This window comes from Myodes glareolus, chromosome 9, assembly GCF_982192425.1.
Source record: "Myodes glareolus chromosome 9, mMyoGla1.1, whole genome shotgun sequence".
Taxonomy (NCBI): Eukaryota; Metazoa; Chordata; class Mammalia; order Rodentia; family Cricetidae; genus Myodes; species Myodes glareolus.
This window is the reverse complement of record NC_142034.1, coordinates 53,220,065-53,243,795: the sequence shown is the minus strand read 5'-3', so window position 1 is coordinate 53,243,795 and position 23,731 is coordinate 53,220,065. Positions and strand designations below refer to the sequence as shown.

The 23,731-nt window shown below is 40.8% G+C and overlaps 1 protein-coding gene across 2 annotated transcripts in view; it reads right to left on the bottom strand.

The window, feature by feature from the left end:
• Window positions 1-23,708, bottom strand: part of Nup88 (nucleoporin 88) — a 27,938-nt gene extending 4,230 nt beyond the window's left edge. The window contains exons 1-10 of one of the 2 annotated variants that reach the window (XM_048448577.2): window positions 23,391-23,708; window positions 20,133-20,302; window positions 16,828-16,953; window positions 15,694-15,780; window positions 12,079-12,255; window positions 10,399-10,585; window positions 8,844-8,991; window positions 4,207-4,305; window positions 2,882-2,972; window positions 279-380 (exon numbers count right to left, since the gene is read on the bottom strand). In XM_048448577.2, the coding sequence (XP_048304534.1) occupies window positions 279-380; window positions 2,882-2,972; window positions 4,207-4,305; window positions 8,844-8,991; window positions 10,399-10,585; window positions 12,079-12,255; window positions 15,694-15,780; window positions 16,828-16,953; window positions 20,133-20,302; window positions 23,391-23,693 (1,490 nt within the window). In that variant the 5' untranslated portion in view covers window positions 23,694-23,708. Of the gene's footprint in view, window positions 1-278; window positions 381-2,881; window positions 2,973-4,206; window positions 4,306-8,843; window positions 8,992-10,398; window positions 10,586-12,078; window positions 12,256-15,693; window positions 15,781-16,827; window positions 16,954-20,132; window positions 20,303-21,498; window positions 21,532-23,390 lie in introns of those variants that run through there. The other variant, XM_048448578.1, reaches the window with a different exon arrangement.
• Window positions 23,709-23,731: the final 23 nt, after the last annotated feature.

Here is a 23,731-nt window from a genome sequence, read left to right as displayed (position 1 = left end):
AGGCAAGGACTGCTCTAGGCCAATATGACTAGACTGAGACCCTATTTTACAAACAGAAAAGCTCTCATTCTCAGTTATGAGATGGCAAAACAAGACAACACCACCATGCCTAAAATGATACCTTTCAGAGACAGCTATGATAACAGAAACATCCACTCAGTTCAGAAGCCAAATTATACACCATATAGACAGCCTCAAGCCAGTTACTGAGGGTATTTCCCCAGCTTTGATTTGGCAGAATTAAAGAGAGTTGTGGGACAACACAGAATGAGACATACAATAAAGGCCTTATGAGACATTCATAGGTACTGGTGATGCAGATCATTGTGGGTCCCAGGATGTCCGGGACAATCCAGAATCCTCGAATTGGAGCTGGCTGCCTGGAGAGAGACAATCACAGTTAAGTTACAAAGCAGCAAATGCACTAGAACCAACAGCAACTACATGCCTATAGAGTCCACAGCTTTTTGGGGCCTGTGACATCCTGATGTCAATGTAGTAACTAACAGCCACACACATCGTGATTTGGAAACATACCCTGATCAGTTAATCCAAGCTTCCACTTAATCTATAAGCTATTTACCAATTACCCAGGGATACAGAGCTTCTGTATCTTTCTCCCTGCTTAAGGCCTACCTATCTTGGTGAACCTAGTATATCTACCGACTACAAACTGCTCAGAAACCTAAATGAACAGGACTTTGGGATTTCACGTTACACACCCAGTGATCCCACACTGCCAAGGACCTCATCATTTCATTTAGTTTTGTTTCCTTCCAATTTTCTTCCACCAGAGGTGGGGGAAAAATCCACGGTTCTCAAGTAGGAACTGTTGTCCCCATTAAAAAACTTTACCAACTGGTCTGCATGTCCATTCTTTCTGTCTGGCCATACATTTGCACCTTATTGTCAGTGCCACCTCCTGTCACATCTGGTGTGCCATCAACTGTATAGTTTCAAAAGTGTCTATTATGCATTTCCTCTCAGCTTACAGACAAGCTCCTGTTTTGTTTCATTTTGTCCATTTAAAACATTCCCTACTGTGGCTTTATGGGAAGCTTCACTGCACTCCAGTCTGGCTCCCCTTAACCTGTCCTTTATTTTGTAACAGCAATCTTAATGAGTGTGTAGCGTATACACAAGTGCCTGTTCACACACCTGTGTGTAGGCATAGCTTCATTCTAGTCCCTTGAGCCCGGGTTTCTTTTGAGTGAGGCTAGCAACCAGCACGTCCTAGCTATCCTCCTGGTTCTGCTCCTACAGTGTAGCTGGGTATATAGAAGCACATGACCATACCTAGCTTTTTATATCTACTTAGAGGTTTGAACTCAGACCTTCAAGCTTGTTAAAAAAATGCTGTTACCCACAGACCCAGCTCCCCATCCATTTTTCTTTTTAAAATAAACTTTATTATATCTTAAAAAACAATCACCACCAAACAAACTTTGCAAATGAACATCACACTCTAATATTAATCAAACTCTATACATCTCAGTGAACTATACAATTAATCAGCTTGTAATCAATATTCAAAGATGTGTATTCAGATCATGTAATCAGTACTGGGTCAATAACTAAAAGGCAAAACTGAGGTTATAGCTTGCCTAGCATGCACAGGGCCCTAGGTTCAATATATAGCACCTGGAAGAAAAAGGAAGGGGAGGAGGCAGCAGCAGCCATAGAATCCTGCATGTCTGTCCCTGATCACAGTCATCCTTATTCATAGGTAATCACTAGTCCCATTTTTACACTACCTTACCTTCTTTGCCTTACCCTCATTTTAAACAATTATTTATTTTACATGTATGGGGGTTTTGCCTGCATGTGTATGTATATACCGAGTGTGTGCCAAGTGCTGGCAAAGGCCAGAAGGCATCGTATTTCCAGTGTCTTGAGTTATAGATGGTTGTGAGCTGCCATGTGGGTGCTAGAAATTGAACCTGGGTCTTCTGTAATGACAGCCAGTCAGTGCTGTTAACTGCAGAGCCATCTCTCTAGCCGTGTAAGACTGTAATATACAGTTCCCTGCTCACTTTTCAACCTGCTGTCATTCTTCAATTCCCCCAGTACATTGCTGAGTCAGGGCTTATACAATGTTACTGTGTCCTCTTGACATACCTTCTCCTTGGTATTCTTCACACCTTTACTCTGGATTCCCTCCATTCTCTGAACCCCTCTCTCAAATTTTCTTCCTGGGCTTTGCTGTTCCACTCACTGCTCACAATCATGTGTTGCTTACCTCCCTTGAGTCTCCTTTTCTGACTCCAGACCTTCTCCTGGGCAAGGTTTCAGAACAACGCTTCCAATGCTGACACTTTCCCAAACTTCAGACCCAGACATACAATTGCCTTTAGGCTCTTCTACTTAAGGTGCTCCAGAGGGACATCACCATCTCCCCAAATCTGTTCTTCTACATGCTGGTTTTCCCAAAGGGTACCACATATATTCATTTACCCAGACAAGAAACCTGGGATCCATTCACCTCTCTTTACTCATCAACCATTTACTGAATATCTACTAGGCACTCTTACATAGAGTAAGCAGGCACAAAGCAAACAGAAAATCATAAAAGATAGAGCTGGAGTCATATTGCGTGAGCATGTACATGGACACACACACACACACGCACACACACACACACACACACACACACACAGAGAGAGAGAGAGAGAGAGAGAGAGAGAGAGAGAGAGAGAGATTGAGATTGAGATTACAAAGACAACAGAAGAACCCTGAGTTAGACTGGGGAATTAAGGGAAGCACCTTAGAAGAAGTGATATACGATAAGAAAATAAACGTTAGCTAAGAGAAGCTAAGGAACAAGGTGAAACCAGAATTAAAACAATTATTTGCTGGGTGCAGAGAGAAAGCAGGTCCTTACCTACATGGCAATGGCTTTGTACAGAGAATGTGCTCTACAAAGCATTTCTGCTCTGCAGCAAGTTCCTGCAAACTATCCTTATCTTCTTCATCTACAAAAGAATGTATTAGAGAAATCAACTGGTGCTCAGACAAACTCCAAATTAAAATGCTGTCATTTGTTAAATGCAATGAATTTTTTGTTTCAAGCCACTGCTTCTCACAGAGGGCACCTTTCTCAAACAGACCCTAGCTGAGGAGTTACTGAGAGCTGCTGGCTGCTGGCAGATGAGGCAGTTTTCATAGGCTGTGGTGAGCTTGTCCTGCTATCTGGTCCCATACTCATGAGAAAGTACGCAACACTATTTGGACTTTTATTAAAAAGGAAAGAAAAGGACATGAAGTTGGAAGAGTTAGGGCTTTGAAGAGTGGATCTGAGAGGAGGTAGGGGAAGGTGTGTGTGTGTGTGAATATAATCAAGACACCACGCATATATGAAATCCTAAAAAATAAAAATATATTAAAAAAGAGAAAACATTTAGTCTGTCATTAAGTATGGCGTTAACTGTTGGGTTTTTATATATAGTCTTTATTTTCTTGAGAAAACTCCTAAGACTAGTTTGCTGATGTTTTTTTGTTTTGTTTTGTTTTAAGTAGTCCAGAGGATCAGAATCAAGGTCTTCTACATTGTAGGCAAATGATCTACCACTGAGCAATATCCCAGCCCTTTTAAATGTTTTTAGCATGAAAAGATGCTAAATATTCTTAATTATTTTAGTACTTCAGAAGAACAATATGTGGCTTTCCCCTTGTATCCCATATGTTATCACATGACAGTGCTGGATGCTGAAGAAAGCTCCATTTCTGCAGTAAATACCACTCAATCTTTTTGTATCTATATTTGCCAGATATTTTTGCCTCTAGTTTGTATGTTTTGTTTGACTTTGGTATCACAGATTGAGGTAAGAGGTGCTATTTTTCTGAGAGAAGCTCATGAAGAATCAATGTACTAAATGGTCTTGGGCAAGTAGTTTCCCTCCCCTCCAGCCAGTTCTAAAGTCCATCCATTTCATCTAGGCCTTCCAACAGCTATGTTCAGTTTTCCCTTAGAATTTTAAGTTTCTGTAAGCCTAACAGTACTCTACCTTTGCTTTCTGTTTCTATCGTAATTTTAGTTTCGCTGTTCTAGTATTTGGTTTGTCTACTTAAGGGTTTATCAGTTCTGATGATGTTCCTTCCAGGGAATGTTTGGTTTCACTAATTCTATTTTTATTTTTTCTTCTCCAAACTAGCTTTTGTCAAAACCTTTGAAATATACTGGGAAATACACAGTATTAGTAAACTTACCTGACCCAAGAAACTTGTGAAGTTTATGAATCCAAGTCAGTCCAACACTGTGCACGCCAGCTTCATGAGTACAGTGGTATCTCGAAGGACACTTGGGATCTGCATGTGAGATCATCAAAGATAAAAAGGCAGCCACTGGAAAAGTGGAAGAATTTACCCCAGTAGCCTACAAACACATGGTGACAGAACTGACTGTCCACAGGATTTTCATGGTTGTGTACTATTGTCAGGGACTTGAAAGTTTTTAATCTGATTTTCAAATTGATGAGTATTAAAAAACAACAGACACAATCTAAATGTTATTTCCTTTTCATACTTCCTTTGAGGTAGTATCTCATTAAGAAGCCCTGGCTGGCCTGACTCAGTATGTAGACCAGGCTGGCCTCAAATCCACAGAGATCTACCTTTCTGTCTGTGCCAGGATTAAAGTTGGGTACCACCATCTCTTCCCATCAAGTAAACCATTTATCCATTTTACATTTACTGAAAATTGTTCAAAGTAAGGGTGGTTGAGAATGAAACTCTACACATACTGTCTTAAGCTCCAACAGCTCAGGACGCAGCAGAAAGATAGCTATCATCCCACCGGGGCCCCTGACCTCTGGAACTGGCCTGTTTTTGGATAAAATCCTGTAGGGCTAAGAGTTTTTGTTTTAATCTCTAAGGATCAGACCCTCTAAAAGAGAAGTAATCATGAACCAAAGGCTGTCCGCTGATGACAACTTGACAAAATCAAAACCTTGGAATCTTGTTAAGAGAAACACACAGGGAATAATGCCCAGAGTAGTCAACAGAAATCATCATAAATATGGAGCAAAGGAAAAACAAAGGTGGAGGAAGGAGAAGGGAAAGAAACTAAAGGAGACACCGAAGACACAAGCAAAGTCAGGGCTGGAAAGATGGTTCAGAGGTTAAGAGTACTGTTGTCCTTCCAGAGGTCCTGAGTTCAATTCCCAGCACCATCTGTAATGATCTGGTGCCCTCTTCTGACCTGCAGGCACACTTGTAGACAGAACACTGTATACATAATAAACAAATCTTTTTTAAAAATTAACAGGCTGGAGAGATGGCTCAGAGGTTAAGAGCACTGATTGTTCTTCGGAGGTCCTGAGTTCAATTCCCAGCAACCACATGGTGGCTCACAACCACCTGTAATGAAATCTGGTGCCCTCTTCTGGCCTGCAGGCATACATGCAGACAGAACACTGTAAACAAAATAAATAAATATTAAAAAAAAATAACAAGCAAAGAGAAGGAAGAGCCATGCCTCAAGAAAAGATCAGCCAACAAATCCTTTGTGGATACTCTGTGACAAGGTTCAAGTTAAGAAAACACTTCATGGTGCAAGAATAAATTTAGTGTCACAGATAAAGAGATATGCCAATGGTTTTAGTCAAAGTGGAGCAGAAGACACAGAAGGCTGTGTATGGTAGTGCAAACCTGTTATGCCAACATCTGGGGAAGGAGAAAATGGAAGCCATGAACTGATCTTACAAAGGACTTACCAATAAACTTACTTAGAAGATAGTAAAATCACACTAAGTAAAACTTCACTAAAGGAACACTGCCTCTGCCAGGTACTTTGAAGATGATGATGCTAGTTAACTGCTGTTTGGGAAAAGCAGGCCGGCTCTATATGGGGAGAACCTTTGACAGGATTTACACTGCAGATTTCTCCATTTGTCTAAACAACCAAATCTTGGAATTTCTGTCTCTGCAAAATATGTTTCACTGTTCAAAGTGTAATATGGTGTGAATCTATGAGAGCTGAGGGGGATTTTCTGCTCAGGGCCAGTTCCCATTTGTGCATTAGCCAGAAAATAGGAATGGTAGCTCTGGGGCTGGCAACGTGGTTCAGCAAGTAACAGAAAAAGGTGTTTGCCACGCAAGCCTGACAACAAGTTCAATCCCTAGAACCCAAGTAAAGGTCGATGGAAAGAACTGACTCTACAGAGTCACCTCCATATATATATGTATTATGGCATTCATGCCCCGATACCATGTACATCCCCTACATTTTAATACATTTCTAAAGATAAGGGGAAAAAATTTTTAAAAAATGGGCTGGAGAAATGGCTCAGTGGTTAGGAGCACTGACGACTCTTCCAGAGGACCTGAGTTCAATTCCCAGTAACCACATGGCAGCATACAACTGTCTGTAACTCCAAGATCTGACACCATCACACAGACAAAACACCAATATGCATAAAATAAAAATAAATTAAAAAAACACCACGATAGCTGTAGAAAACCTAAGCTTGCACACATCTGCTGAGTACAGGACTGGTGCATTATGTGCACTACTACAGCACAGGTATTGAGGAAGACACTGGCACACTGCTCGGGACGTAGTCCCATCATGAAACAATAGGCATTACAAAATAAGATATCACCTCCTTTGAGCCTAGAACCAATCTTACGTTAGCCTGCTGAGGGGCTATGATTACAACTATACCCCACCATATTCCATTATCTTGAAAACCTATTGTTACTTATAAACATTTATCTCTATGATTAAGATATCTTTTTATTTATTTATTTATTTATTATGTATACAATATTCTTTCTGCATGTGTGCCTGCAGGCCAGAAGAGGGCACCAGACCTCATCACAGATGGTTGTGAGCCACCATGTGGTTGCTGGGAATTGAACTCAGGACCTTTGGAAGAGCAGGCAATGCTCTTAACCACTGAGCCATCTCTCCAGCCCCCTTAAGATCTCTTTTTTAAAATTATATTTATAGTATGCATGCAAGTGTATGTGTGTGTATGTATATACCGGGGTATGTATGTGGAAGTTCGAAGACACCTTTCAGAAGTCATTTCTCTCCTTACATTATCTAGGTACTGGGGATCCAACTCAGGTTGTCAGGCTTGGTGATAAGTACCCTTATCTTCTTAGCCACCTAGTCCGTCTTCCCTTTTCTACACAGGGTCTAATGCAGCCTAGACTGGCCTCAAACTTGCTATGTAGCTGAGAATGGCCTTTAACTTCTGATCCTCCTGTCTCTGTTTCCAGAGTGCTGGGATTATAGGCATGTGGCACAACCTGGTTTATGTGGTGCTAGGGATTGAACCCAGACCTTATATATTAGCCAAGTACTTATTGTTAGCCACATCCCCGGCACAGTTAGGATTTTCTAAAACGGGCTAGAGAAGTAGCTCACAGATCAAAAGCACCAGCTGCTCTTCCACCTCATTCAACTCCCAGGGCTCACACAGTGGCTCACAACCTTATGGAGCACCAGTTCTAAGGAATCCAACACCCTCTTTTGGTCTCCACGAATGTGGCACACAAACATACAGGCAAAACACCCATACACATAAAATGGCCCAATCTAATTAAAAAAAGGTTTTCTAAAAGATTAAAATGAAGTAGAAAAATGGGTTACGATTGAGAGTATGTATCGTTCTCCCAGAGGTTCCCAGCATTCACACCGTGTAGCTCACAATCCCTTTTAACTGCAGTTCTAGGAGGCCTAACTTACCTCTTCTGGCACATGTATATGCATACATACACATGCCTTTAAAAAACATTAAAATAGGGCTGGAGAGATGGCTCAGAGGTTAAGAGCATTGCCTACTCTTCCAAAGGTCCTGAGTTCAATTCCCAGCAACCATATAGTGGCTCACAACCATCTGTAATGGGGTCTGGTGACCTCTTCTGGCCTGCAGGCATACACACACAGACAGACTATTGTATACATAATAAATAAATAAATAAATATTTAAAAAAATTAAAGATAAAATACAGAAATAATTTATATAATAAAGTTGATAAGATAGGAACAACAATTCATAACCACTTAAGTTAAAGTTTTCTATTAATAGTCCCACTTTTAAAATTTTGATTTCATAGTTAAGGTAATGCTGTAAAGTTGATGCCATGTTTTCATCTGGTTTATATATATGAGTTCTGATTGATAACTTATAAAAACAGTATGCTACTCTAAAAACTTTCAAAGGTGTTGACTTGGTCATGGTGTCTCTTCACAGGAATACAACAGTAACTAAGACACATGTATCTTTATAAGGAAACAAAATACATCACTTTACTTCACTCTGTGTTCATCTATCAAGTTCATATACTTAATGTTTATGTTGCTCAAAACACTAACTAGACTTGCTTAGTAAATTTTTTTTGCAGGCTTATTTTATAAGGAATACTGTTTTGAACTCACTATTCAATGAGATGGCCCTGACCTCTTAATTTAGGCTTCTGAGTACTGAGATTATGCAGGTTATAAAATCAACTTTTGTTAGCATCAGGAAAAAATCATCATTAAATATCTGAGTGACACCAATGGGGTGACTCAATGGGTAAAGTGCCCACCACACAAGAATGATCCCCAGAATCCATGTAAAATTGAAAGAATTATCCAGAAAGCTGTCCTCTGGTACAACACATACAGACACACAAATACCATACACACAAAATAAATATCTGAGTGGAGCCTGATGAGTATGTTCAAACTTAAATCTGCCTTGGCAAGAATGTGCTATGTAGTAACTGAAAGTCCAAAAGAACCCACAGTGATAACCTTCCAAAAGCTGAGCTCACAGAAATAAACTACATTGCAGTCATTGCTAAGTTAGTATACAATGGGATAAAAGGGCAGTACTTAGTGAATTTCTTACCTCTGTGCAGTTTAATTGGACAGGAAAAGTCAGATGCAAAGGGATCATCCTCTGAAGATGCCAGTTTCAAGGCAAGTTCTAATTCAACACACTCAAACACATACAGAGAAGGGATGAGGTCAACCCTGGGATCCCAGGACTTTTCTGACTGTTAACAACACAAAGGGGGGGAAAAAAGGGACTGAAATTTCAACCTCTCATATGAATTTGAAAATGTACACTAATACAGAAGCAAAAAAAAGCTGGGTCACTTAGCCTTTTCAAATGCTTAATTTTAGCCTTCACACCAATTATTAAACATCTATCTCCCCTATTATCCTTAAACAAAATAACAAAAACAAAAGCCTGGGTTATAGCCAGCCCAGTGATACAGAGGTCTTTACCTCTGTTACTAAGGACTAGAATATAGAGGTCAAGCTGAGTCTGGTGCATGTGTTTAATCCCAGCGCTCAGGAGGCAGAGGCAGACTGATTTCTGTGAGTTCCAGGCCAGCCTTGTTTACATAGAAAGTTCCAAAGGGTACGCAGAGAAATAGACTCTGTCTCAAGAAACCAAAAATAACAACAACAAAAAGAATATAGAGGCCAGAATCACCATTAACAGAGGTGTTAAAAAATTCATAGGAAATTGGGCACACACCTGTAATCTAGCTAACTGGGAAAGTTAAAGCAGGAGGATTTTGAGATAGAGACCACCTTGGCCAATCTAGTAACTTCAAGGCCAGGGTCAGCCACATAGTAAAACACTGTCTAAAAATCAAAGAATAGGGCTTAGAGAGTGTCTCAGAGGTTAAGTGCACTGGCTGCTCTTGCAGACAACCCAAGTCCAGTTCCTAGCACCCACATGACACCTAACAACCACCTGCAACTTCAGTTCCAGCAGATAGATGGCCTTTTCTGAATATGTTTTTTTAAAAATGTAGATCTAAAAGATCAAATAATAAACTTAAAACAAGCATGGTCCAAGCTTTTTGTTCATTATGTATTGGAATGTTTTATCTTCAAGTATGTCTGTGTACCACTTGCATATCTGATGCCCATAAAGGTCAGAAGAGGGCGTTGGATCCCCTGGAACTGGAGCTATCAAATAGTTATGAGCCACCATGTGGGTGTTACAAATTGAACCTGAATGTTCTTGAAGAGCAGTCAGTGCTCATAACCACTGAGCCATCTTTCCAGCCACAAGAGCAGACTTCTGTTTGGAGGATTCAATTTACTGGGGCAGGGCATGAAACCCTTAATACACAGATCAGAAACAAATACAGTTTCATGAACTAGTATGATGGGCATTCTTCTAACTTCTTTCCACTTGAACTTTTTTTTTGGGGGGGGGGGCGCTTTGAGACAGGGTTTCTCTGTGTAACAGTTCTGGCTGTCCTAGAATTCACTCTAGACCAGGCTGGCCTCAAACTCAGAGATCTGCCTGTCTCTGCCTCCGATCAGAGTGCTAGGATTAAAGGCGTGCACTACCACCACCCAGCTCCACTTGTACTTTTGATTATTCTTCAACTATTCTTATAGATATGAAATACAGCCAATACTAGCCTGGCACTTACTGTTTGATCGTCTTCTTCTTCCCCTTCTAGTACAACACAGTGATACAGCATTCCTGATTCAGTTGCAATTACTAAGATATTGGGAACACAGGGCAAACAGAGTACAGCACAGGCATCATAACCGTAGTTATCTTCAGCTGCAGGATGCATAGGCAACGGTCCCAACAGCTTCCCAATATTCCCAGGACTAAAGGAAGAATGAAAATGTTATCAAGAAAATGTTGACAGAATTTTTGTCTTCCTTCAGCTACTGTAACTTCAAATAAAGGTCTTTATTTTTCATTTTTCCTACTCACATCCCAATAGTGATTTTGGATCTGAGATAATCTTCCCTTGAAAAGAAAGCAGCAATGCCTGGAGAGACTCCAGATTTGTTTAGTTTCTTCCTTCCTTCCAGACAAAGTCCTATGTAATCTAGGTTGCCTTTTATTTTTGAGCCTCCTGTTACAGCTTCTAGAGCTAAGAAAATGCTTTGAAGACATTGTAGACTGCCACACTGTGAAGTTTGGGGGCATGACAGGCTTCTATTGGTGGTGGTAAGATCAGAGGTTCCTTCCTCAGAAATCACTACCAACACCACCAGAAAAAAACATAAGAGACAGAGGGCTGGATAGGTGGTTCAGTGATTAATAGCATTGGCTATTTGCAGAGGACCTAGGCTTAATTCCCAGCACCCACATGGTGGCTGATGAATGTCTGTAGCTCTAGTTGTAGTGAATGTGATGCCCACTTCTGGCCTCTGCATGCATACGGTACACATACACATATGTAGGCAAAACACTCATACACATCAAATTAAAAAAAAAAAAAAAAGACAGGGTCCCATTACACAGCCCAGTCTAGCCACAAACTCAGAACTGTGTCAGCCTTTGGTGTACTAAATTATTGGTATGTACCACCACATCTAGCCTGGTTTCTATTCTTACCACTCCCAACAACAAAAAGGCAAAATTCACATTAAAAAAAAAAATCCACGCTAAAATAATCAGGGTGTATCAGATAGAAACTTATGCTGCCCCAGGCCTTCCCTGTCCATCTACTCTGCTCAGAAATCACCGTCTTCCAGAACAGAACTCACCACATTCATTACCTAGGACTATAACTCAATCGATTTCACATAGAAGATAATGTTAGCGCTGGGATCTGCTGTTTTACCTGAATTCAACGCTCTAAACCGAGATGTCGAATCACTGAGCCCTGACTAGCACTTGTGCTTATTTACGTACTCTAGTCTGGGATGTCCATGTGACTAAAATGGTCTTACCCTTCCTGATGCTTCATTTAATCCTGCATGACATCAGTCCTCTGCAGAAATTCCCTGAACTCCTGCAGTCAAAATAGTGTCTCCTTCGAGTACTTATTGTGTCCCAGTACTAGGAAATGAGTTCTTAGATGTCATGTGTACATATGCCTTTTCTCTACAGTATCAATGCAAGATATCAGATTTCATCTAATTATACCCATTCTACCTTGTTTATATAAGAGAAACAATGCTTTTTCAGTTAACCAGGCTTTGTGAGCCAAATTTTGTATTTTCTTAAACTATACAACTTCCCTAAATAAACAAGAAAGAGGACAATCAGATAATCTGTACCATTTCTCATCTATACCTGAACACAAAAATGTGGATCTCAAGTTCAACAATGATGATGTGGTGCAGTGGTTACTGCATTAGCTTACTTGTGTAACAGACTGACATAGGTAAGGAAGGTCTCCCCATTCTCGTATAAGATGTACAGTGGATATGCTACTATTTCTTCTTTGCCTTTCTGTCCAAATATATTCTTCGACACTGTTGCCAGTGGCCCAAAGTCAAATGCAACTGCAGTCTCTCCTAGAGATGCTGTATATGCCCGTCTACAAATAGATTTGAGAAAGTTTGTTGAAAACAAAATTATTATTATGAAGAATAAACAAATTCTCATAAAAACTAGAGGAAAAACTTAATTTTGAAATAGTTTAAATACAGACATACAAACAACACATATAGAAATACAAAAAGAAATGGAATCCATGAAAACCATGTGAACACAAATTTATTTATCCCACAAACATTTACCACTTACTATGCGCCATGCACTGTTCTAGATCCATAAAATACACCAGCAAATTAAAGAAAGACTTTGCTTTCTAATGAGAGAGAAAAAATAAACAACACATTCAGGAAAATTTTTTGTTGTTGTTGTTGTTATTTTTGGTTTTATTAAGACAGGGTCACACACTATAACCCAGGCTGGCCTTGAACTGGAACAATCCTTTTGCCTTAGCCTTCTGAGTGCTGAGATTACAGGTGTATGCCATTTTTTCTTGAAAGAGAGTAGTGTTATAAAGAAAAACGAGGGTCAAAGAGTGTTTGTAGGAGTGCTGTGTAAAGTAGCCTGTGTGGTACAGAAGGACTGTGACAAGTTGACACCTGAGTAAAAAGCCTGAAGAGGAAGGGAACTGGTCTGTCATCTGGGAAGGAGCAGCAAAAACACAGTAACACACACCAAAGGTCTACGGTAGATAGTGATGTTTAAGGAATGGCAAAGAAGCCAAGGTGTTGGGAGCCTGGTGAGCAAGGTGGAATGGAAGTCAGGGGCATCAGACAGTCCGGGGTAAAGAAATGGAAACCAATGAGGTGTGGAAAACAGGGAGGTTGAGTGATCTTACTGAAAGGGAAGTAAGTATTCCTTTGGCTGCTGTGTTGAAAGCAGGGTACAGATTACAAAAGATGTCCACTTTCTCCATAATACATTTTCCTATTTTTCCCAAATAGATATACATTACCTGAATAGTCAAAAAGGACTAAAAAACCATGGTGCCTATGTATATTAAAATTTGGTATTATTTGTTACCCCAAATGATTCTTGTTTAACAAAAGGTTAATGAATATGGTTAGATCACAACAAAAACTTAACATAGTTTAAATAATCAACACCACCGAAAGGTATAAATACCATGGAAAAGTAAATGGTAACAGAAGATGAGAAATATCAAGATAATGGAACAAATAGAAGTTAATAAAATAATTCCTAAGTCACTAAACTGAACTGAAGCCTCATTATATCTATTCCCAACCCTCAGGAGGCAGGAAGGTTGTTACAACTCTGTTGCTAGTCTGGGCTACACAGTGAGTTTAGGTCAGTTAGAGCTACAATGTAAGAGCCTGTGTCCAAAAATAAATTAAATAAATAAATAAAAAATAAAAACAAAAAGGAGGACCTGGGGTAAAAGTGCTTGACTTCAAGACTGACAGTCTAAGTTGACCCTTGTGATACTCATGGGAGAAGCTGGAGAAGCTGAGATCTGACTTCTTCAAGTTGGCCTCTGGCCTTCACATACATTGAGGCACGAGTGCACACATGCAAACAACATGAGTGTATGTACACACACAGTAAATAAATAAATGAAAGACAGACTGGCTGGCTGATAGTAAGCAGGTAATAATGAATACTCTGTGCCAACACAAATGCCAAACAATGTTTTATTTTTGATATGAGGGGTCGAACCCAGGGCCTTGCGCATGTTAGATAAGTGCTCTACCATTAAGTTATACTCTATGTTGTGAGCACTTTCGAATGAATGGTCCCATTCACTCTGTACAATAATCCTAAGAGGCCAGGTGGTGGTGGCACATGCCTTTAATCCCAGAACTCGGGAGACAGAGGCAGGCACATCACTGTGAGTTCAAGGCCAGTCTGGTCTACAAGAGCTAGTTCCAGGACAGACTCCGAAACTACAGAGAAACCCTGTCTCGAAAAACAAAAACAAAACAAAACAAAACAAAAGCAAAAATCCTAAGAAAAACTGTGTTCCAGTCAATTTTTTTTTTTATATTCACAGAATGTAGTCACAGAAACGAAGTTTAATAAAATTAGAAAACTTTCCTAGATGTCATAGCAGGCAAGTGGTGAAGCCTAGACTGGGACCAGGCAGGCTGACTAATGCCAGATTGGAGTTCTTAACACTGTATTTGCTCTACTGCCCCTTTATATGCATACTGTGCCCGTCAAAACCAAACAAAACCCTATTCCTAACCAGGTTATTCCAGAAACACTACAAGACAGAAAGTGCCCTGACTCAAGAACAGGATTAACCTCTGGGTTAGGTCCTGCCCTATTATGGAAATGAATGCATTGGAATTTAAGCTGCTGCTGAATTTCTTCACATCATTTAAGTGAAACTTTCAGTGCTGGGACAACCAGGGAGTAAACAGTCCTAGCCGTAGCAACCCCCGGTTCTTAGGAATAGACATAAATCCATTCTGGAGAAATATACCAACAATTCAGGCTCTCAATATCCCCACACTTCATGATCAAGTAAATATAAATTCGCAGTAAGAGACCCTCACTGCAAGGAAAGCAACCAACATGACTTGGTGAGGAAAAAAACAAACACAGATTTAAGTATATCACTAACACTCCTATTAGGACTTTCAAATATTGCAAGTATCAAATACAGGTTGGGTGGTGGTGGCACATGCCTTAATCACAGAGGCAGGTGGAAACCCTGTCTTGGAAAAAAAAGTATCAATACAGAATAAAGATGCATAAAATGTTCAAGAAATTATATTTAGAACAAGAAAAACTAAACATGAAGATAACTAAATGGAAATTCCAAAAAATCTTAACACTAGTTTTCATTCTCAGCATACACACTGTATTTGACTACGTGTAGTGCTCATCACAAAGACTGATCAGGAGGCAAGAGGACTGGGTTTTGCAAGTGCAAAGGATGATTCCATTAAAAGTAAGCCAGGACATGTAGTAGGTAAGAAAACAAAACAAGTCAGGAGCACAAGATAACCAGAAGGACAGGCATAGAGGTGCACACTTTTAATCCCAGCACTAGGGAGGGATTACATACATAATATGAGTAAATACATAGTAGCAAATACGTAGGTGGATCTCTGTGAGGCTAGTCTGATCTACAGAGTGAGTGCCAGGACAGCCAGGGCCATGTAAAGAGATCTTGTCATAACACAACAAAAAACAGTAATCAGAAGGACTGAGTCTATTCAATTCCAGATGCTGGAGTTTGGCAATCTGCCTTACTCACAGAGTGCACTGGTAGGCCTCCAGCCCAACACATTTTCACGATTTTTAGAACTGTACAATTTTATGATGTATTGCTTCTGCCAGTCATATTTTAGAATTCTCTTAAAAAAGAGATCAAGTTACAATGACAGATTTGTGACTTGTTCTATTACCACATGCATGTTAAAATCCACCTGTGGAAGTTCTGGTAGTTACTGGTGAAACTGCAGTTACATTCTTAATAAACTCAGCATTTTGTGAAACAAACAAAACTTACCCTTTATTGAGTATTAAGCTTTCCTCTTCTGCTTCTGAAAGTACAATCACCTTTGTAGGTGTTTGAGGTTCACGGAGAGAGTAAATTCTAACAGTCAAAACAAAACAAAACAAAACAAAAAAGTATTTAAGTTCTCTTTGATGCTAGACAGGGTAGCTTGCACTGTAATTCTATCACTTGGGAGAGGCAAGAAGACCATGAGTACTCTAGGCTACATTTACAGACTAGTATGAGTTAGAGTAAGACACTGTCTCGTCAAAACAATAAAGTTCTCTTTCTTTCCAAAAAAAAAAAAACTCACGCCCCAATCTACTCAGTTCTTAAGTATTTTTCTACTAGGAGACATAGCTCAGCAGTTAAGAGCACTTGTTCTTGTAGAGGACCTGGGTTTGATACACAGCACACACATGGAGGCTCAGAACTGTTTGTTAACTCCAGTTCTGGGGGGAGCTGTCCCCTTCTAACCTCCTTGGGCACCAAGAATGGAAGAGGCACAAATACATACACACTAGCAAAACACCCATACATGTAAAATAAATCTAAAAATGTTAAAAAGAATTTTCCTACCAGTTCTCAAATCACCTTTTTGCCAAAGATCTTGCTATTTCTGACAATGTTGCCTATTTCCTGTTTAACTATGTAGAAAGGGAGCTTATGACCCAAAGAAATGCACTCTATTTTTAAAACATTTTGGGGGGGGTAAGGGACGGGTAACAGTGTTAGGGATGGAACCCAAGGCCTCAAGCATAAGCAATTAACCACTGAGCTACATTCCCCACACCTTTAGTCCTACAGCAATTTGACATGCCAAGCTTTGCTGATACCCATGGGAGGTCTGCCCCTGTCTGAACAGAAACAGAGGAGGAGTTGATATGGAAGAAGGGGGAATAGGAGTAGGCATGCCTTTAATCCCAGCACTCAGAGGCAGAAGCAGGTGGATCTCTGTGAGGTCAAGGCCAGCCTTGTCCACATAGTGAGACACTCTTTTCTCAAAGGAGAGAAAGAGAGAGAGAGAGAGAGAAATTACAACACTCAGTGACTTACTTGTGTCATTCTGAGCAACTATTTAGTAAATACATAGTAGGAAACAAAGCTTTTCCATTCACAAAGCAAACTAGGGAAGGTAAAGGTCACCTTATCACATTGTCCGATGTCAACAGCACTATGTGGGGATCCAGCATCTCACTTGGATACCATGCAGCATGTTTCAGAGTCAGAGAGGTAGAGCTGGTGAAAAATCGCTCAGCAATTGGTGTGGTACTAAAATAAAGAAAACGATCTTCAAACCATTTGTCTGTAGAACTTGGATAAAATACATTCTAACCTATTTTAACACTGTCCCTTTCCCTCTCCTGTCATTCTGACAGCATTCAAAGAACCTACCCAAGAAACCAAAGTGCAAATACTTTCTACATTATAGTAATATACTTTATACATTTTGGTTTTTCTAGTTCAGACTGGACTTTGCTATAGAGCCGTGGTTGGGGCTGACCCTCACGATGTATCCCATGCTTGCCTTGAACTCACAGCAAGCCTCCTGGCTCAGTATCCTGAGGGCTGGAATTACATTTGTGTATTGTCACACCCATTGTATATAGTTCTTTACAAATATGTTTTGATATTGCTTCTTTTTTGGTCTTTTTACTAATCAATGTAGTAAGGAAACTATAAGGGCAGATATTTTGATGATTATTCTGAAAAGAAACGGCAATCTAAATATTATTAAGCAATTCAAGCAGACTCAACTCATGTTATGGAGATAAAGGTAAATCTAGGTTTCTACTTCATTCTTTTCAGTAGACTTTCTAGATTCCTACTTTCCTGGATTTTTATTTTTTAATGTATGTGTGTGTGTGTGTGTGTCTGTGTATAAAACCCTGAAAGCTAGGCATCACATTTCTGTAGTCCCAGCACCCGCAGCCCTGGGAGGGTGCAGCGGGGAAGGCTGATCCTCGGCAGGCTGTTACACTAGACATTAAGATAGCCACACTCTTTTTTCTGAAACCTGGAAGAAGTCATGAGCCTTAACTTAGATGTTTGTTTTCTTTCTGTGATTGAACGTCTAGCAGCTGACCAACTGATGTAATTTTAGGGCACGAGTAGCTTATGGTGCATTTATGATGTCATAATATGAAGTGCAATGACCAGAAAATGACCCGACATAAATGATGTCTCGGAATGCAGATGTTACTCAATAGACAAATCCTTAATCCACACGTTTTACTTCATTTTGTGAACAGTTCTTAAGCTCACACACCTAACTGCAAAATTGCAGCCATATCTGTAAAAATAAAGGACTGATATTGTTTCTTGTAATTACAAATAAATATGAATTCAGTATTCTTCAAAAATAATAACAAAAGGAGCTGGGAAGGTGGCTTAGTGGTTAGGAACATCTGCTGCTTTTACAGAGGATCCAGGATTGGCTCCTAATACCCTCAAGGCAGCTCACAACCATCTGTAACTCCAGTTCCAGGGAATTTGACACTCTCTTCTGGCCTTCTGGAGTACCAGGCACAAAAGCAGTGTGCTTACATAAATGAAGGCAAAACACTCATGTACATTAAAAAAAAATGGTAACAACAATAGCAACACAGGAAGGCAGTTTGCAGGACCACACGGACACTCAAATGATCCAACAGTAGGACCCAAAATACATTTCAACAATTGGTGCGGGAGAATTATCTGTATTCTGTCAATCATATTTTAATAAAATGCTGATTGGCCAGGCAGGCAGTATAGGCGGGAAAACCAGACAGGAAGTAGAAGTGATGCAATGAGAACAGGAGAATTCTAGGGAGGAGAGAAGTTCCTCAGCCACTCCTGCGCAAACCACCGAAGAGACAACATGTAAGCTGTCACATTGAGAAAGGTACTGAGCCCGTGTGGCTAACATAGATCAAAATAATGGGTTAAGATAAGTCATAAGAACTAGTAAGTAGCCTGACCTAATGAGCCAATCAGTTTATAACCTTATGGAGTCCTGTGTGTAATTTCTCTTGGGGATTTGCCGGCTGTTGGGGTACCAGGCGGGACGGAAACCCCAACAAGCCGGCCCTCATACTACAAATGGCGCCAACGTGTGGACAACTGTATCCACATAAAGCCTGAGATGTGGTGGTACACACCTTTAATCCCAATGCCTGGGAGGCAGAGGCATATTGACCTCTGTGACTTCAAGGGGTAGAGGTAGATTGACCTCTGTGACCTCAAGGTGTGGTAGTACACGCCTTTAATCCCAATGCCTGGGAGGCAGAGACAGATCTCTGTGAGTTCAAAGTGTGGTAGCACACACCTTTAATCCCAGTGCTGGGGAGGCTGAGACAGTGGGATCTCTGTGAGTTCAAGGACAGCCTGGTCTACAGAATTATTCCAGGACAAAGATATACAGAGAACCTGTCTCAAAAGTAAAAATAAAAGAAATAGAGGTTAAAATAAAGATGGAAAATACACAGAGAATCTTGATACTATATGCTATTATGCTCTCCTTGAATTGTTTGAATGCTGAGGAAGGAGAAACAGCTGCTAAAAGACTTTTGTTTATAAATGCTACAGAATTAATCCAAGATAGGCATTTTAAAAATACCTTGGCTTCAAAATTGAAGTCAAAAGGTATGTTACTTTGGAGAAGAGATTTTGCTTTTGTTTCCACAGAAAATGAGAGGCTCTGGATTTATTCAGAGTTAAGAAAAATCACCTTTGACCAAGGGAGGCCACCTGAAAAATCTCTGACAGGAATAGATGGCCCAGATGACAGAGTTCTACATCCAGAACAGATTCAAGTCTGCTGCCTGAGATGATCAAGACTCACAGGATACTCCAGTCAGGACTTGATTATAACTCTAAATTTTCTTTAGGTCCCCATAAGATTATCAGCGCCCCCAACCAGCAGGAAGTAGCCTGAAATACTACGCCCACATTCCCAACAATTGGACTATGGGTATTTTCCTTTGTTTAAAAAAAAAAAGAGGGAAATGGTGTGGGAAAATTGTCTGTATTCTGTCAATCATGTATTTTAATAAAACGCTGATTGGCCAGGTAAAAAGTATAGGTGGGTCAACGAGACAGAAAGTGGAGGCAGGGCAATGAGAATAGGAGAAGGCTAGGGAGGAGGAAACTTCCTCAAGCCACTCCTGTGCAGACCACCGAAGAGGCAACATGTAAGCTGTCACACTGAGAAAGGTACTGAGCCCATTATGGCTAACATAGATAAGGATAATGGGGTAATATATGTTGTAAGAGTTAACAAGAAGCCTGACCTAATGGGCCAATCAGTTTATAACCTTATGGAGTCCTGTGTGTGATTTCTCTTTGGGACTTGCCGGCTTGTTGGGGTACTGGGTGGGACAGAAACCCCAACAAGCCTGCCCCTCATACTACAAACAATCTCTGGCCTTAGCAACTTACACAGTTAAACACGAAACAAAAATATAACTTACCTACAATTCACAGTTGCTTTCCCACCTTCGAATTCTGAATCCTTCCCCCATCGCTGAGGTAATTCTAATGCCATGAGTCCTTTTGTTCCTATGAGTGCTACATGATGTTGCGTTGGACTTAACAAGACTTGATGAATTTCAAACAGGGGTGGATTTATGCAAAGTAATCTCTGAAAATTAAAGTAATTTAGTAAAAATAGTTAATTTTAATGTTAATATATTTGGGAGTTGCATGAAACCATGATCATGCTTTAATTTTCTTTCTTTTTGTCATGCTTAATTTTCTATAGTTACAAAATAACAGCATTCTGGGTAACACACACACACACACACACACACACACACACATGAAGTCTTAGAGCTAGAGAGATGGTTCAATGGTCAATAAGAAGCACTGGCTACTCTTCCAGAGGACTTCAATTCCTGGCACCATTTTCTAGCCTCTGTGGGTTCCAGGCACACGGATAGTACATGCACACATATACAGAAAAAAAAATGCATACATAGAAAACTAAAAACAAACAAAAAAAGTGTTGACACATGCCTTTAATCCCAGAACTTAGGGAGGCAGAGGCAGCAGGACCTCCGAGTTCAAGGCAACTAGTCTACAGAGTGAGTTCCGGGACAACCAGGGCTACAGAGAGAAACACTATCTCAAAAAACAAAACAAAACAAAACAAAACAAAACCCCCAAACAAACAAAACACAAAAACCTGCCCCATCACTTAACATAGTAGGCACTACTTGAGATTTGTTTTTCTTCTCTATTCCTGGCTTCAAGCAGACTTTTAATACTTAGAGAATAAATTAACTTTTGAAGTATTAATAAAAGATAACCATTTTATAAACAGTACTGTAGAATAAAGACTAGCTTCAGGCCAAGTGTGGTGGTGCACACCTATATTCTCAATACTGGGGAAGAAGATAAAGGTGGTTCTGTTTGAGTTACAAGCCACCCAAAGTTACAAAGTGAAACCCTAGATCAGCTTCAAAAGTTCTGTAGCAAGCTGGGCGGTGGTGGCACACACCTTTAATCCCAGCACTCAGGAGGCAGAGGCAAGCATATCTCTGTGAATTTGAGGCCAGTCTGGTCTACAAGAGCTAGTTCCAGGACAGGCTCCAAAACTACAGAGAAACCCTGTCTCGAAAAACCAAAAAGAAAGAAAGGAAGAAAGAAAGGAAGAAAGAAAGAAAGAGTGATATTTTAAGGGAGTTCCAATAATTTGTCACAGCCTTGTACATCCTCAAAAATACATTTACACTGGTACTTCCTATTTCTTTTCTCATGACCATTTCAGATTTCTATTTTCTTTTCTTTTTACTCTTAGTAAATGATGATAAATAAGATTGTCAATATATTATTTACCTTTGTATGGAGAATCATGCTAAGCCAAAATCATTTAAGATAGTTTTTTTTTTTTTAATATAAGGAGATTTCCAATTGCTTTTCTATCTGTAGGTCAGTGTGCCTTTAAATGCCTGTTGCAGAGCTGGGCAGTAAGGGTACACAGCTTTAATTCCAGCTCTGATCAGGATCTGCCTGATCTCTAAGTTCAAGGCCAGCTTGGTATACAAAGCAAGTTCCAGGACATCCAGGGCTGTTGCACAGAGAAACCCTGTCTTCAAAAACAAAACAAACAAACAAAAAATAAGTCACCAAATATTATAGAGCTCTTGCATGCTCTAGGTTTATGTCAAGCACTGGACATAAAAAATAAGGTATCAACACACACACAGGCCTGGCACATGCGTGTGTGCTCTCTCTCTCTTACACACACACACACACACACACACACACAGAGAGAGAGAGAGAGAGAGAGAGAGAGAGAGAGAAAGAGAGAGCGCGAGAGCGAGCCTGGTTCAAACCTGTAATCTCAACACTTGGAGACTGGGCAGGAGTTCCAGACCAGCCTGGGTACATAAATAATTCCATACCAGAGGAAAAAAATCAAAAGAAAATAATTACTTGAAATAATGTATGAATTTCTGATACTTATTCTTACTGGGAATTTTACAGCAGGTAGATGTGTAACGCTGCTCTCGTTTCTCAACAGCATTGGCAGCACCTTGTTAAAATCAAATCACTTCTCAACATGAACCAGTCCAGGGCACACAGCAGATCTCATACACTGGAATGAACGTCACATTTTGGGGTTTTTTTGTTTGCTTTCTTGCTCCTTTTTCGAGACAGGGTCTCTCTATGTAGTCCTGGAATTCGCTATGTAGACCAGGCTGGCCTCAAATTCAAAGAGATCCTCTTGCCTCTGTTTCCGAAGTGCTGGGACTAAAGACCTGTGCCACCAGTCTTGGTTTAAAAAAGTTTTTAAGGAAGGAGCAAGGTAATTTTGCTTGTTTTGTTTTCGATTAATTTGGGAGGGGGATATGCTACAGGGATGTGAGGCAGATTTGGAGGGATCAGGAAGTGATTGGGTTGGGGTACATGATGTGAAATTCCCAAAAAACCGAATAGAAACACACACACACAAAATGTATACATACACACATATACTACTGAGGGAGAATCTGTTTACTACAAACGAACACTTCAATAAAGCACAGCAAGTCTAGAATGTATTCTGATTATATCAGCTCTCACATGCCTTTCATCGGCTCATCAAAACAAAATGCTTTGCAGACATAGTTGAGAGCTGGAACTCCTGTGCTTCTCGTGGTGGAGGTGAAGGTGTGTGTGCATTCCCCCTGCGGGCAGTTCATGGGAGTGTGGGCAGTTCATGGGAGTGCGCGCGTTGGTTCCCTGCACTGTAACAAACGAACATGCCCTTCCAACTTTAGTGAGCGCCCCAAAGGGCAAAAACAAAACGAAATACAGGGACACCTTTTTTCATGTAAGGCAGGTAATTTGGTCCTTTAAAAATCTGTCTTAAAGCTCAGAATCAACTAAAAGAATGTGTCACATCTTTTAAATGGGCTCTTTGGGCCAAACAACGAAAAACATTTGCACCAACTTCTTTGTCCTGTCTTCCTCAGAGCGCCCATCATTCACCATTTCACGGTCCTCTTCCCCCCGCCCCCCGACACTCAGAACCAGCAGGAGTTCCTCTGGGTGCCTGGCAGCTACCGAGCAGAGGACACAGGACAGACGGGCTTTTTCACCCGAAGCGGGGTATCCCCGAAAGACGCCTGCTCAAGTCCGCGAGCGCACCCACTACAGGGCCAAACCACCAAGACGGGAAGATGCGAACCCGAAAGTTGACTGAGATGCCAGCTAAAAGTCGCTTCCGAGACGGACTGGCGCACCTGGTACTGGGAGAGAGGGGGCTCCACGGCGCCACCGCTCGGGCCTCGAAGGCGAACCACCAAGAAGGCGCTGCCTTCTGCGTCCCAGAGGAAGAGCTCCCCTCCCAGGCCAAAGACCAAGTTTCTCGTCAGCAAATGCGGCGGCAGAGGCGGGCACGAGGGCGAAGTCGAAGTCGCTGGTTTCTCCGCTTCGGCCTGACTCTGGTTTTTCAGGCCCTCGCGGAGCCGCAGGAACACGACGTGGTTGGGAAGCCAGCTCTGCCACAGCTCCCCATCACCCACAGATGCCTCGGCCGCCGCCATCTTGAACTGACAGCTCGTGGTTCAGGGCCTGCAGCCCG